Source organism: Salmo trutta, chromosome 17 (genome assembly GCF_901001165.1).
Source record: "Salmo trutta chromosome 17, fSalTru1.1, whole genome shotgun sequence".
Classification (NCBI taxonomy): Eukaryota; Metazoa; Chordata; class Actinopteri; order Salmoniformes; family Salmonidae; genus Salmo; species Salmo trutta.
In genome coordinates, this window is record NC_042973.1 from 38,167,281 (window position 1) to 38,183,475 (window position 16,195).

The following is a 16,195-nucleotide window of genomic DNA, read 5'->3' on the forward strand; positions in this document are numbered from 1 at the left end:
TGGCTAAATTACTTCCGGACAGGAGGGGTCAACAATCTCCTCCTCGCTACTCTATGAGGGGTGTGACGACCCTCCCACTCTGTCTGCCGTATTCTCTCTTTTTGTTCTTGTTTCCTTATTAGGATGCCTGTGGGCGGAGCTGGGAGGGTCGTCAGCTACATGGGAGACATCTGGGACCGGGTGTGTCCCAGGATAAATAGACCTCTTCCACAGTCATTGGGGAGACTCTCTCCATGCAGACACCTTGTTGTTTTTGGTTGTTTGCGTTGGCACACTTCAACACTCTGCATTATTACATTCAGCTATGCAAAACACTCACTTACACACACACCATTGTTAATTACTTAGTTACTTTATTTAATAAATATATATTTTGTTACTCCTTGTCTCCACGTTGTCTCCCTTTTGTTGCGAACTCTGAGCCGGTTCGTAACAGGGGACACACTTTTCACGCCACTTTAATACAAAGTGATTTTTGCAAACTCACCCTTTCTCTAACCTTAACCTCAGACTCCTAACCTGCTATGTTAATTATCCTAACCTGCTACTAAAAAGTCAATATGGTATTGAAGTGGCATGAAAATAGTGCTTCCCGTCTGAGATCACCCTTAACCTCTTACAGTGAAAGAATGCCATGCTATTGTTTGAGGAGAGTGCACAATTATGAAATGAAAATGTATTACTAAACCAATTAGGCACATTTTGGCAGTCAATACAACATTTTGAACAGATATGCATTAGTTCATTGGATCAGTCTAAAACTTTGCATATACACTGCTGCCATCTAGTGGCCAAAATCTAAATTGTGCCTGGACTGGAATAATACATTATGGCCTTTCTCTTGCATTTCAAATATATATATTTTTTGTATTATCTTTTACCAGATAGTATGTGTTATTCTCCTACGTTAATTTCACTTTTCCACAACCTTCAAAGTGTTTCCTTTCAAATGGTATCAAGAATATGCATATCCCTGCTTCAGGCTCTGAGCTACAGGCAGTTAGATTTGGGTATGTCATTTTAGGTGAAAATTGAAAAAAAGGGTCAGATCCTGTAAGCAGACAGGAACTGACCATTTATTTTAATGTATTCATCATCTTTGTTTTAGCCTAGCACGATTGATTGAGACCTGCAAAGCTTTGTGGGATGTACTCAAAAGCCAATGATTAAATAACCATCTATCTTAAATCGATTTTTATGTGCACTCAGAAAAGTTGTTACATTATGATGAACTTTGTGAAATATGTTTTGATAACATTTGGTCCATCTGAGAATGTGTTCTTTTGTTCAATAAAAAATATCCTTCATTTTTATTATATTGCAGAGTATTATGATATAAAAATATAGCAGAGTGCCTGATTATTCAGCTAATTATCTACCAGTGATGGATGATGACTGGATTGGGAGGAAGGTTTGGATAAAAAATGTAGGGATGATAAGGGACCAGATAGGGAGTAAACAGGACATGCAAGGTTTTGCCATGTGACAAGCAGATCCCTAGGTGAGCATTCCCTGTGGAATGCCAGATAGGTTTCCTGCTCTACATCAAACATGATCCACACAAAGCACAAACCAAAGGCAGGGGATACTGTGGACTTAAACCAGGTAAGACTCTCCACGTTATCCTTGTTTCTATCTTAATTGTATCCTCTTTATCTTTAACTCTGCCTTGTTGGAAAAGGACCTGTAAGTAAGAATTTCACTGATAGTTTACACCTGTTGTATACGAAGCATGTGACAAATAAAATGTGATTTAATTTGTAATATTGATTAAGTCACCTATTACAAACAATTGTAACTAACAATTGTCTTACGTGTAACTAACATATCTTATATGCAATTGACCATCTGCTTTTCATTGGCAGAAATCCTAATAAAGTAGGGTGTGGAGCTATGCTGTGTGAGGCCTACTCTGACCACTGGGGTGGTCACCACACAGGGTTCCACTGTCCCCGCCTCTCTGACCCCCCTGACCTGTCCTTCTGTTGCTGGCTGGGAGAGGGGCTGGGGCTCAAACAGTGCTGCCCACATTCCCAGTACCACAATAGCATGAACAGCAGTCAGACAGAGACCAGAGCGAACTCCAAAGAACCTAATTACAGGTTAGTAACCATACTCACCTAAACCTGTAGGCTAGTATGGCTACCCTAGGAGAGCAGAACTTTCTATCCAGCATTTATGTTGTGTTTTTCCTTAGATTGAGTGAGCGTATGGTAGGCTTTTTAGTTGATACAACATACTTCACGCCCTATACTTGTTGCTTTTGTGGAAATATAAGCAAAGCTGACACTTCAATAATTCATTAAACAAGCTGTTAGGAATATATTAGAGACAGATGGTGTTGTTTGTGACTCATTTCAGCCTTGGAACACTTTGGAGCTTTGATCATATTGATATTTCCTGTGTTGTTATTTTTGCATTGTTATGGATGTTTATTTATTTATTTATTTTTTGTGGGAAACTGATCAAATCAAATTATTATCCTTAAACTTTGGGCACTGTCTACAAAAATGACTTTCATGGAAGCATCATAGTCATTGACCACTGTAAAGCTTGGCTCTAGTTCTTTATGAGAGATTTCTGTTTTGATTCCAATACAGCTACAGGTCCCTGTTCCAGACTGTGGTTCTGCTCTATGGGTCCTTGGTACTAGTCCTGATGCTTGTGGACTTCCTATGGTTCTGTCGTGCGCGGGGTCTCTCAGTAACGTCAGCTCTTACGAGGCATGTCACGTGTCCCCGCTGGATCTCTAGCCTCCTCTTCCCGTACAGCAACAAGACACAGCAGCAGCTCTACCGCTACCATGGCAATGGGAGGGACTCACAAGTCCTAGGTGAGCACAAGATCCCTCAAGACTCCTGTCTCTAAGGTAACAGAGGACACCGACAACAGTCAGGCAATTTGGCTGACCCATTAAAGACTGAGAGTGTCCTAGGGGAGAAATGTCCATGCCAAGTTCTACATTTGAGCTTTTGAATCCCTTGATGGCCATCAATTTAAAACAACAGAAAACTGGATAACATACTGCCACACTATGGCATAACAGGGTGTTTTCATGCATATGGATCACACCAGAGTATATAGGGATAATGAGTGATCATAAGGTATCTTATGGTTTTGCTTGTATATTTCCAATGTGTATAGTTTTAATAGGTACATTTATTCCCACCAGCACCAGATGTATTAGGATATACAGTGAATCAGTAAACTATTTTGTCTCTATACTGAGCAAGAGGGCTCATACCTAATGCCCTGCATTGGGTGTCTACTTCAGGTAAATGTATGGAACATTGGATGATACTGTATGAAATACAATGCTTCATACTAAATAAAAGGTAACATTGCAGCCCTAATAAAATCAATACTTGGTGAATCTTTTTATTTAGGGATGAATCTACATTTTCAGAATGATTACTGGAATAAAACGGGGGAGGGTCATGCTTTTTCAATTTCAGTGAACGGGAGGGTCATATAATTTGTAATTGATGAAATGTCAATATTTTTCAGTGTTTTAGAATAATTTGCTTATTAGGCTATATATTGATGTGTGCCAGATGCCGCCCCTCATCTCTGATTCTCTGATGGGCATGCAATATCAAGTGTGCCTATAGGCTATTTAGTGTGGTCTCAATAAAATGATCTATAGGCTACGAAGTGCATGCTTGGAGAAGCACAGACCAAAGTTATATTTCTAATATAGCTGCTGGGATAGTGTAAATACAACTAGGCTGCAGTACACACTGCAATGTATATTTCAATCCTGAGCCCTCCTGAACTGCCACAGTAGGCCTACACAGCACAGCCAATGGTTAGGCAGCACACCAAAACGTTTTTTAGCAAGAGCAGAGCAGGACAGTCAAAGGCTTCTTCCAAAAATGATCTATTAGGCTTAGTCCAAAAAATGCACATCCTAAGCATACAGTTTGAGAAGGATTGTGCGAAAATGAGGACTACCGGTAAACTTTGATAGCTTTCTATATTATAATTTATTGTATTAAAAACAATATGCTTGTTTCCCATGATGTAACCTATTTATCAGAGTTATTGACCTCACAATAATCCAGATTCAAGTAATTTACATTGGGGTTCTGACCCTTGAAGCAGCAGTCGCAGCACAATAGATCGGGAATGGACAGCTCATGGTGCTGGAAATAGGCATAATTCAAAACAGTGTTCATTTTAATTAGACTTTACTAAAAAAAAAGAAGCCTTTGTGTTGGAGCCTATTTATTCACATTTAAGAAGTAAAAAGGTAGGTTTACCTGTTTGACAGACAAAATTAGGCTATAGGTGTCACGCCCTGACCTTAGAGAGCCTTTTTATTTCTCTATTTGGTTAGGTCAGGGTGTGATTTGGGTGGGCAATCTAGTTTTTCTATTTCTTTGTTGGCCGGGTATGGTTCCCAATCAGAGGCAGCTGTCTATCGATTGGGGATCATACTTAGGCAGCCTTTTTTCCACCTTTAGTTTGTGGGATCTTGATTTTGTTTAGTTGCTGTGTTAGCGCTACAAAACTTTACGTGTCGTTTATCTTTCTTGTTTTTTGGTGTTCATTTAATACATTTATGATGTACGCCTACCATGCTGCACCTTGGTCCGATCCTTCCATCGATGAACGTAACAGAAGATCCCACCACCAACGGACCAAGCAGCATGCCCAGGAGGAGCAGGGATCCTGGGCCTGGGAGGAAAGCCAGGAGTGGAGGACATCCTGGACCTGGGAGGAAATAATGACAGGAGACAAAAGCCTGCCATGGAAACAGGCGGAAGCAGCGAAGGAGGAACGACGATGCCAGGGTTCGCGGCCAGGACGCAAGCCCAAAAGACAGCCCGGAAAAAAAATGGGGGGGCACACGGAGTGGTCGGCGGAGCCGAGGGGTGAACCAGAGCCAGTCGGGGAGTCAAGTGAGGAACTCGACGAAAGATTCCGGAGAGAGGTGTTGGCGTTGAGAGCGCTGCAGAGCGGGCGTGCTGAGGAGCGTCATATGCACCAGTTTCACGCATCTGGCCTCCAATGTGCCTCCCCAGTCCGGTACGTCCTGTGTCTCCTCCACGCACTCGCCCTGAGGTGTGTGTCACCGTTCCGGTACAATGTGAGCCGGTTCTATACACCGTGTCTCCAGTAGGCCTCCACAGCCCAGTGCGTCCTGTGCCAGCCCCCCGCACTTGCCATGCGAAGGTGGTCATCTGTCCAGGACGCGTTGTGCCAGCTCTAAGCTCCAGACCTCCAGTGTGCCTCCACGGTCCAGTATATCCTGCGCCGGCTCTTCGCACTGTGTCGCCAGTGCGCCTTCACAGCCCAGCGGAGGGATCAGCGAGCGGAGCGGGGTCTACATCCCGAACCGGATCCGCCACCGAGGCTAGATGCCCACCTGGACCCTCCCCTATAGAGTCAGGTTTTGCGGCCAGGCCCAGCCACTCAGAATTCGTTTTTCCCCACAAAAGGGTTTTTATTACAGACTTCTGTCTGTAGTAAAAACCCTTTTGTGGGGAAACACGAATTCTGAGTGGCTGGGCCTGGCTCCCCAGTGGGTGGGCCTTGCTCTGAACTGGGTGGACCTATGCCCTCCCAGGCCCACCCATGGCTGTGCCCCTGCCCAGTCATGTGAAATCCATAGATTATGGCCTAATGAATTTATTTCAATTGACTGGTTTCCTTACATGAACTATAACTCAGTAAAATCGTTGAAATTGTTGTGTTTATATTTTTGTTCAGTAGTTTTCCTGCAGGATTCCGTTATTTTTATCACTTAATGGATTTAGTAAGGCACCGGGCTTTGATATGTATTTCATTTGAAAAAGACAACTACATATCCCTATATTATAGCTTTTTTTTTTTAAATGGAATAAATAGTAATGTAATAATATTTTATGAAATGTCACATCTTGACGTTAGGCCTTGTTCAGATGCTTTGCACTCACTTTATCAGTCCCTATGTAAAAAGCATTGACAGTAGGCCTATTGGTCCAATACATAACATACCTGCAATGAAAATGTAACCAAATAAAGCGCTTAAGAGATAAACGGTTAAGTGTGAAAGCGTATAGAGATTCTCTGCCTTATTTGGTCATGGAGCATGTGTAGAGGGAGGAGCCGCTCCACAATCGTCATCATCGTGCACCCACAGGAAGAACTTCAGAAAGTACTGTCACAAACTAGTGCCTGTAAAAGCAGAGAAATCAATGAAATAAAGAAACAAATCTGCAGTGAGAAGAGTCTCATTTACAGTCAGAGCTTATCGGCCAGAGAAGGAAGTCATGAGTGTAAACGGGAAGGAAAAGGTAAGAGATCGCCAGTAGCGGAGAGTTTTGAGTCTATTGCTCGGTGGGTTTCTTAGCTAGCTAACGTTAGCTTCCCCAGTAGCTGTTGTCCGATGCCGCGTTCACGTACTGGTGTGAATTAGGAAACTCGGAAATGTCCGACTTCCTGATGGTTGCAGTTAAACACAAACACATTTGTTAGTCGGAAATGTCTGAGTTTCCTAATTCCGATTGATTTGAATGCAGCATATCTAGAGAGATGAAAGCGTTGTCAAAATACGTTCGTTACTCAGAAAATATGGAGTTTCGCTGAGCAACTATCTTAATTTACTCCCATTACGGCCGGTATGTACTTCTAAAAAAAGGTCTAAATAAACATTAACAAGCAACCGAAAAAATGCTCATTGTCGATACCTAAAGCACATACAATGGGGCAACGTTAGCTTACTGTTTAGTCTGATTCATAAGACTGTAATACACAATTGATTTGTAATACAGATTGAAACTACACAATATCGTGTAAATATTCCTTACAAGTCAGAATGTTGAATAAAATGAGATTTCAACTTACTCTACCTGTTGGCTGTGCGGCTTGTCCTTCAGCTGCTCGACATTTGAGAGGAAATATCCACAGGAAAGTATGGTTAACCCTGAAATGTCAACTTCACTACCGGCGCAATAAAAAGTAGGGTAAATAATACTTTCCTATGGATATTTTGTCTCGACCATCTGAAGGACAAACACCATGGACAACCTGTAGAGTAAGTTGAAATGTAATTTTATTCAACATTCTTGTTTGTAAGGAAAATGTACACGATGTTGCAGTCATTAGTTTCAGCCTGTATGTACCAATTCATTGTATTACAGCCTGATGAATCTGACTGTTAGCTATTTAGGTTCATCCACAGATTGAACATTTAACCACATGCTACTACGATGATACATGTATGCATTTGGTCTTATTCTGGCAATTTTATGTTTTATCAGTATTTTTACTTACCATTATGAACAAGAGCTGGGGCATGCACCACTAGCTAGTACAGCTTCTCTACATTTGCATCTAACCATGTACAGTACCAGTCAAAAGTTTGGAACCACCTACTCATTCAAGGTTTTTTCTTTATTTTTTACATTGTAAAATAATAGTGAAGGCATCAAAACTATGAAATAACACATGGAATCATGTAATAATCAAAAAATATTTTGATTAAACAAATCAAAATATATTTGAGATTCTTCAAAGTAGCCACCCTTTGCCTTGATGACAGCTTTGTACACTCTTGACATTCTCTCAAACAGCTTCACCTGAAATGCTTTTCCAACAGTCTTGGAGTTCTGACAAATGCTGAGCACTTAGCAGTGCAACTCATCCCAAACCATCTCAGTTGGATTGAGGTCGGGGGATTGTGGAAGCCAGGTCATCTGACGCAGCACTCCCATCACTCCCAAACAAATTATAGTCCCACTAAGCGCAAACCAGATGGGATGGTCTATTGTTGCAGAATGCTGTGGTAGCCATGGTGGTTAAGTGTGCCTTGAATTCTAAATAAGTCACTGACAGTATCACCAGCAAAGCACCATCACACCACCTCCTCCTTGCTTCACGGTGGGAACCACACATGCAGAGATAATCCGTTCACATACTCTGCGTCTCACAATGACACGGTGGGTGGAACCAAAAATCTCACATTTGGACTCATCAGACAGATTTCCACAGGTCTAATGTCCATTGCTCGTGTTTCTTGGCCAAAACAAGTTTCTTCTTATTGATGTCCTTTAGTAGTGGTTTCCTGGCAGCAATTCAACCATGAAGGCCTGATTCGCAGTCTGATTCGCAGTCTCCTCTGAACAGTTGATGTTGAGATGTATGTTACTTGGACTGTGTGAAGCATTTATTTGGGCTGCAATTTCTGAGGCTGGTAACTCTTATGAACTTATCTGCAGAAGAGGTAACTCTGGGTCTTCCTTTCCTGTGGTGGTCCTCATGAGAGCCAGTTTCATCATATTGCTTGATGGTTTTTGTAACTGCACTTGAAGAAACTGTCAAAGTTCTTAATGATGGATTTCTGAATTGACTGACCTTCATGTCTTAAAGTAATGATGGACTGTCATTTCACTTTGCTTATTCGAGACATAATATGGACCTGGCATTTTACCAAATAGGGGGGGTATACAGACGATATCCCTATCTTGCCACAACACAACTGATTGGCTCAAACGCATTAAGAAGGAAATAAATAACACATCAACTTTTAACAAGGCTCACCTGTTAATTGAAATGCATTCCAGGTGACTACCTCATGAAGCTGGTTTAGAGAATGCCAAGCTGTGGGTACTTTGAATAATCTCAAATATAAAATATATTTTGATTTAACACTTTTTTTTGGTTACTACATGATTCCATGTGTGTTATTTCATATTTTTGATTTCTTCACTATTATTCTACAATGTAGAAAATGGTACAAATAAAGAAAAACCCTGGAATTAGTAGGTGTCCAACCTTTTGACTGTTACTGTATGTAAACGTGTAGTTGAGAGTAGCATGCTGGACAGCAGTGGGTGAAGGGAGTTACTACAGGAGTTTCAGAAATTGTTAACATGAAATAAGTAAAGGACCACTTGAAGGGAGGTTCTCTTTATTGAGGCAAAGTGCCTTTTAGATGGGAAGAAGGTGGATAGCTTGTCAGGGCTACGACTGGTACCGCATATCCCATATGACCATGATATTGTGTAGAGAAGTTGGATGATTCGTTGTCAGATCGTGACAGTATTGTGTCCACTATCTGTAAATCTTTGATCCAGGACCCTAGTGCCCTGAAGGAAGAGGGGAATACCCTGTTCAATGCAGGGGACATGCAGGGGGCTCTGTGCTTTTACACCAAGGCTCTCAAATTTAGCGACAGCCAGGCGGAGAGTGCTGTCCTGCACCGCAACCGCTCCGCCTGCTACCTCAAGCTAGAGGACTACACCAAGGCTGAGGCTGATGCCTCCAAAGGTGGGAGAGTGCAGAACAACCCTGTCGATGTTGTCATTCACCAATGGAAAAAATAATAATATATATATATATATATATATATATATATATATATATATATATATATATATATATATATACTACATTTGACTAAGTAGAGTCTCTCTCTCTCTCTCTCTCTCTCTCTCTCTCTCCAGCTCTTGATGTTGACCCTGGTGACGTGAAAGCCAGGTTCCGGCGGGCACAGGCCCTGCAGAAGCTGGGTCGTCTGAACGAAGCGTTTCTGGACGCTCAGAGGTGTGCACAGATGGAGCCCACAAACAACACCTTCAAGGAGATGCTCAGACTGCTGGGAGCACAGAGCCAGAAAAAGGTGACGTACCAGCAGAGACTATGTAGTTCTGATGAAGTCTCTACAATGTACCCAGGAGGTCCAAGGCCATAATAAGGATTTATTTTTCTCTCCCTTGTAGTCAGTTCAGATGTCCTCCACAGACGCTCGCGTTCAGCAGATGTTCTCTCTCCTCCTGGACCCCTTAGCACAGCCCTCGGACAGACAGAAGGTAAAACAGCCACACCATACACACATAAACACTGACTACACAAAAGCACACACTGGCATGTTTTCAGCTTTGATGAACCTTACACCTTGTGATCTATTTGTCAATGGCAGGCTGCTCAGAACCTGGTGGTGCTGTCTCGTGAGGAGGCGGGAGCCGAGCAGATCTTCCGTAACGACGGGGTGAAGCTGATCCAAAGTCTGCTGGGCTCCAAGCAGGAGGAGGTGGTCCTGTCTGCTCTCAGGACCCTGGTTGGCCTGTGTACTGGCCATCAGTCCAGAGTAAGTCTTGGTCATATCTGTGTTTCTCCATATGAAACACTAGACATTATTTAAATAAAGATTCTAGCGACATTGCATTCAACCATGACCACCTTCACCATCTTCTTCTCCAGACCATGGCCATAGTGAACGAGCTGGGCATGGAGCAGCTGTGTGGGGTGATGGGCTCTGGGGCGTCTGCTGTGTCCCTGGCTGCCTGTCACCTGCTGCAGGTGATGTTCGAGGCCCTGACAGAGGGCATGAAGAGGGAGATCAGAGGGAAGGACGAGGCCATACTGCCTGGTGAGATGACATGTCTTCCGGTTACAGGTTGCGGCTTCTCCATAAGACGGAGAAAGAAAAGAAAGGTGACTGACTTAAATATATTTGTGTGTGTGTGCCATACAGAGCCGTCTCGTGAGCTGCGCTCCATGCTGCGCCACCTGGTGGAGATGATGCCAGCGAGCAGTGTGTCTGGGCCGGGCCGAGACAGCGCCATCAACCTCCTGGTCAAACAGGTGCCCCGCAAGTCCCAGAGGAACCCAGACAACTCCCTCACACTGTGGGTCATAGACCAGGGTAAGAGCCGGACTAACTCCCTCACACTGTATGGTAGAGACCATGGTATGGTAGAGACCAGGGTATGGTAGAGACAGAGCATGTTGTATTTTCCTCTTTGGTGGATGCAGCCATTCTGTCATGCAGATGAGGCTCACACAGTATTGTATAGTATTTTGAATCTGATGTACATGTAAATATGAACTATCAAGGTGTTAGATCAACCATATCTCTGTTGTCTCCTGTGCAGGGCTAAAGAAGATCCTAGAGGTAGCAGGAACGGTCCCTGAGATGTCTGAGGGACCTCCCCTCACAGACAACTCCCACATGAGCTGCTCTGTGCTCCTCAGCAAACTCTACGATGACCTGAAGAGTGATGCTGAGAGGGAGAACTTCAATAAACTCTGCGAGGAATATGTCCAGTGAGTGTTTTGTCCTGTCTTGATTTTCTAGTCTGTGTTGATTGTGGTTGTGCCTCCCACCAAGTTGCATAGTCTTGTCTTGTAGGTTATTGAATTGTGAACATCTTTTTATTTTCATTGTCGGTACAAATCCAAACTATCTGCTTGTGTGCGTGTGAGAACTACTCTGATACCTTTACTGCTATTGTTCTGTGCAGGCGTCACTTTGGCCGCCCCGGCCTGGAGAGTAAGCTGCGTGCCATTCAGACGGTGTCTGTGCTTCTGCAAGGACCCAGCGACGTGGGCAACAGGACCCTGGAGATGTCGGGTATGATGGATGCGGTCATCTCTCTGTGTGCCTCGGAGGTCGTGTGTCACCAGCAGGTGGCGGTGGAGGCTCTGATCCACGCTGCAGGCAAGGCCAAGAGGGCCTCGTTCATCACAGCCAATGGCGTGGCACTGCTCAAGGACCTATACAAGAAGAGTGAGAATGACCAGATACGTGTCCGAGCGCTAGTGGTGAGGGTTCAGCCAATAGCTATAGAACAATACTATACAATTGTTATATTGTCTATGGTTCAGCTAAACTCCAACACACTGGGCCAATTGTCCCATTGGAATAACCAAAAAAACATTGAAATAAGTAGTGACAACTGAATCTGTTTTTGACTGAAAAAGTGTGTGTTTTACAGGGTTTGTGTAAGCTGGGCTCAGCTGGGGGGACAGATTTCAGCATGAAGCAGTTTGCTGAGGGATCCACACTGAAACTGGCCAAACAGTGCAGGAAGTGTGTGACCTGTTTTTTTTTTGTTTTTTTTTCTCAAAGTGTGTAACTTAAAATATAGCTTGTTATTATAGAAACAGTCAGATGATGTACCTCTTCCTGTCCCAGGTGGCTGTGTAACGAGTCTCTCCCCCCAACGTCTCGGCGGTGGGCCATTGAGGGCCTGGCATACCTCACCTTCGACGCTGACGTAAAGGAGGACCTAGTTGAGGACAGGAATGCCCTGCAGGCAATGTTTCAGCTAGCTAAGGTAAGCTTAAACCCCCCCCCCCCCCCCCCCCCCCCCTAATATCAAAGTAAAATTGGACAATATTTTTATATCATGAGGCTACATGTTCCTCTCAGCCTCCCTTTGTACTGGTGTAGAGATGTAATGATAACTAGTAATTTCATTTAATGATCTGATGGCGGTGTATTGTGTCCCTACAGTCAGAGGATAAGACAGTACTGTTTGCAGTGGGCTCTACTCTGGTGAACTGTACTAACAGCTATGATGTGGACAAGCCTGACCCTCAGATGGTGGAGCTGGCCAAGTATGCAAAACAGCACGTACCAGAGGAACACCCCAAGGTAGTGCACTGTGTGTGTCAGGGCCGTGTTACCCAAGGTATTTCTAGACATCCAAACCTCACTAATCACTGGGTCTCGACTAGAGGTGTAATGGTACACGTATTAGTACCGAACTGGTCGGTACGGGGACCTCGATTCAGTTCGCACTGTGAACCCGAATGAATACATCACAACAAATAAAAACACTAGGCCTATAGGATATGCCTCTTGAGTAAATCTGAGCTGAAAAACATTTGGAAAAAATGAAATCTTAATTGCCGCATTTCAAACTATCCTTTTGTGAGGTGCAGCCGGGAGCTTTTTCTCCGGTGGGGTCGATAAACCAGATTTGGAGGATCCTCCATCATTGTTTAAATCTCCAGTTTGTTAAGATTTTGGCTTCCCAGTAGATTACAATGACGATGGACAGAGAGTTGTGGATAAAATGTGAACGGTCCTCCAACTGGTACTTTCTCGTGGGAAACTCGTTTATCATCCTGAGCACCCACTTCCATATGGTGACCTCTGATGTCACTAACTAAGGAAATGGCCTCTATAACACCATTTTCGGCAGTTAAATGTTACAACAAAATATTATTTATAAAAAGCAATCTATTAATGCGGTTTTTGAATTCAAATTTTGTTTATAAGCATGATAGCTGTACTTTTTAGTTCATGGTTGACGCAGCATTAGAGTTCAAATCACATGAATGAATCCAACTGGTATTTACGACTTCACAACTGGTAAATTCCCACCTCCCACATGGTGACAAATGCAGCATCAGTGTAAACTTTAGAGGCCCAACATAACAATCCTGTCACAACAGACCATGCCAGGAACATTATGAATGGCATTTTATTTTCCTCCTGTACTGAAACCGAATGGACCAGTGATGCGTACTGAACCGTGGGTTTGGTGAACCGTTACACCCCAAGTCTCGACACAGGGAATATTCCTCTAATTAGGTTATTTTTATCAGCTCTTGTCCCAGATTTATTTTATTACTTAAACTGTTTAAACCAGTAAGTCCCATTGAGGTCAAAGACATCCATTATTAAGAGAGACCTGGCCAATAGAGTAACTCTGACCAAGATGGCGATGAGATTGCCCCACTGACTGTGTTTTTGTTTCAGGACGCTCACTCGTTTGTGGAGAAGAGGTTGATGAAGCTGCTGGAGGCAGGTGTGGTGTCTGCTCTGGTGTGCATGGGGAAACAGGAGAGTCCCGCCCTTACTGAGACCTGCAGGGAGTGCATCGCCAGGTTTGTTTGTCTTATCTTCCCTGGCTCTAGCCTAACAATACTCTGTCCTCCCCGTTTACAACAGTCTTTTCCCCCTGTGTGTATCTCTCTCTGCAGGGTGTTCTTGGCTCTGGTGGAGAGGCAGGAGGACAGGGGTACAGTGGTGGCACAGGGTGGAGGAAAGGTGAGACCATCCTCACGTCAGTTATGTCTAAACACACCACCTTTCTTACTTGATTTAATTGACCAGTAAAATGCATTTAATGATGCTGTCTTGCCAGGCCCTGCTCCCTCTGGTGTCTGAGAGTACTGATGTTGGGAAGACCAAGGCAGCACAGGCCCTGGCCAAGATCACCATCACATCCAACCCAGAGATAGCCTTCCCTGGGGAGAGAGTGAGAACTGCCCTATCCTGCTCCACTGATGAGAAATAAATATGTTTGTGTGGAGATCTAGTAATAAGATATTGCTGAGCCTGTTCAGATTTGACCATTTCAATCCATGGTGGTGGTCTCATGTAAACTCCCTGATTCCTTTCGTGTGTGTGTAGATCTATGAGGTGGTGCGTCCCCTGGTCAGTCTGCTCACCCTGGACTGCTCCCTGCTGCAGAACTTTGAGTCTCTCATGGCCCTCACCAACCTGGCTGGTATCAGCGAGCGGCTCAGACAGAAGATCATCAAGGAGAAAGCTGTACCCAAGGTAGAGGGTTACATGTTTGAGGAGCATGAGCTGGTCCGTGCTGCAGCCACAGAGTGCATGTGTAACCTGGTCCTGAGCACTGAGGTGCAGCAGCTCTACGTGGCCACGGGGAATGACCGTCTGAAGCTGCTGGTGCTCTACAGTGGAGAGGAAGATGAGAGGCTGAGGAAAGCTGCAGCTGGAACCCTGGCCATGCTGACCGCAGAGCAACCTGAGCTTTGTGCCCGCATCCCTGGAACGGTGAAGCATCCTCCCTCATATATATATATATATACAGGTTAAATTGAATATACTGTACCAGACAACTTTCCTTTACTATTTCTGTCCAGAGTTTGACTTTACTTCCCTTGCTCTGATTCCAGACCAGTCACTGGCTAGAGATCCTTCAGGCCCTGTTGCTTAGTGACAGCTTGGAGCTGCGTCACCGTGGAGTGGTGGTCATACTGAATCTGATGCAGGCGGAGAAGAGCCTGGCCGAGACGCTGATGGAGAGCGAGGCGCTGGAGATCCTCTCCGTCCTGGCTAAATCCACAGAGCAGAGCCCCATCTCCAGAGCAGCACAGCACTGCCTGGATAAAGCCATTGAGTACGGCATCATCAAGAAGCCAGAGGAAGGGGGAGAAGGAAATGAGCCATGAGGAAAGTATGGAAGTGTCTGTGTGATGCTACAGGAGAAGAGACTTATAAGATGATTGTTCCACTGCTGTTCTGTGTGAGGTGTGTTTTGTAGAATAGGAGGCAAGCAGTTTTGGTGTTTGAGGTCAGTAGGCTGTGCTGGTTTCAGTTTGAGGGCTGATATGCTTTGCAACAACCTGAGAGCTGGAGTTGGTGAATGTTCATAATAGATCTTGAAGAAAGGAAAAACACGCACTCACTTAAATATGATTTGTTTTAATCAAAAGAATTGGCAGCCTTTTCCTTTAAGTATATGCCTTTTGAAACTGCCACCCAATGACCTTTTGTCTCTACAAACATTTGAGCAAACCAATTTCTTTCAATCATAACAGATCTCCTAGGTCTGGGAGAAAGAGGACACATTATACATGCTTCAACTGTTGTGCCACTTTACACTCATGGATTATTCTGTTTGATGCTAGAGGCACAATGCATAGCCAACAAGAGTAACACAACTTAAACAACCAAATATAGTACTTCATGCATTCATCACAAGTCATTCCTTTATCTTGCTGTAGTTTTCTATTGACTTTTGTATTCCAATATGTATTTCCTTTTTAATGTTTGCAACACAATATTTATGTTATGATTTACTTGCACCTTATATGGATCATTACTTTTATTTGCCTCTTCTTTTTCCACTACATTTCCAATGTCTTGGTTGTTTTTAAACAACCAGCACGACCCAGTTGGAAGGCTGGCTGACAAAAACTGTTGCTATGTAAAGTCAATGATTATTCATTAACTAATCCATTGTATCAAATGTTTTCATCACTAAAGACTGCATCTACACCACTGAGGTATGAGACATGTTTGCCCGTTGTTTAAGGTAATCTACTCATGTTCACATATGCCGATTCACGGACCTTCTATATCCAGGTTTCATCCTGTTTTATTTATTTAACCAGGTAGGCCAGTTGAAAACAAGTTCTCATTTACAACTGCGACCTGGCCAAGATAAAGCAAAGCAGTGCGACAAAAGAGTTACACATGGGATAAACAAATGTACAGTTAATAACAATAGACAATTATGTACAGTGTGTGCAACTGTAGTAAGATTAGGGAGGTAAGGCAATAAATAGGCCATAGTGGCAAAATAATTACAATTTAGCATTAAACCTGGAGTGATAGATGTCCAGATGATGATGTGCAAGTAGAGATACTGGGGTGCAAAAATAAACAATTTGGGGAATGAGGTAGGTGGGCTATTTACAGATGGGCTCTGTACAGGTG

The 16,195-nt window shown here is 43.6% G+C and overlaps 2 protein-coding genes across 3 annotated transcripts; both read left to right on the forward strand.

Moving 5' to 3' along the window:
* Positions 1–979: 979 nt before the first annotated feature.
* On the forward strand, positions 980–3,405 carry LOC115152136 (protein shisa-like-1a). Of its 2 annotated transcripts, XM_029696681.1 has the most exons (3): positions 980–1,605; positions 1,866–2,102; positions 2,601–3,405. In XM_029696681.1, exons 2-3 carry the CDS (start codon positions 1,894–1,896, stop codon positions 2,866–2,868), a joined length of 477 nt encoding a protein of 158 aa, XP_029552541.1. In that variant the 5' UTR covers positions 980–1,605; positions 1,866–1,893; the 3' UTR covers positions 2,869–3,405. The 2 variants fall into 2 exon arrangements, with proteins under 2 accessions (XP_029552541.1, XP_029552540.1); XM_029696680.1 differs by having other exon boundaries at positions 980–2,102.
* Positions 3,406–6,085: 2,680 nt separating this feature from the next.
* On the forward strand, positions 6,086–15,758 carry LOC115152137 (protein unc-45 homolog A). Its single transcript, XM_029696682.1, has 17 exons — positions 6,086–6,281; positions 9,063–9,255; positions 9,432–9,607; positions 9,708–9,797; positions 9,908–10,075; positions 10,189–10,357; positions 10,463–10,633; positions 10,863–11,034; positions 11,232–11,532; positions 11,706–11,800; positions 11,906–12,047; positions 12,227–12,367; positions 13,481–13,608; positions 13,705–13,771; positions 13,869–13,982; positions 14,138–14,527; positions 14,650–15,758. The coding sequence occupies exons 1-17, from the start codon at positions 6,258–6,260 to the stop codon at positions 14,923–14,925; spliced, it is 2,817 nt and encodes a 938-aa protein (XP_029552542.1). The 5' UTR covers positions 6,086–6,257; the 3' UTR covers positions 14,926–15,758.
* The last annotated feature ends 437 nt before the right edge of the window (positions 15,759–16,195 follow it).

Coding starts and splice junctions, on each gene's coding strand:
- LOC115152136 (XM_029696680.1), top strand. CDS start 1,894: ATGCTGTGTGAGGCCTACTCTGACCACTGGGGTGGTCACCACACAGGG. Junction 2,103..2,600: donor TCCAAAGAACCTAATTACAG/GTTAGTAACCAT, acceptor ATTCCAATACAG/CTACAGGTCCCTGTTCCAGA.
- LOC115152137 (XM_029696682.1), top strand. CDS start 6,258: ATGAGTGTAAACGGGAAGGAAAAG. Junction 6,282..9,062: donor GTGTAAACGGGAAGGAAAAG/GTAAGAGATCGC, acceptor TCTTTGATCCAG/GACCCTAGTGCCCTGAAGGA. Junction 12,368..13,480: donor TACCAGAGGAACACCCCAAG/GTAGTGCACTGT, acceptor TTTTTGTTTCAG/GACGCTCACTCGTTTGTGGA.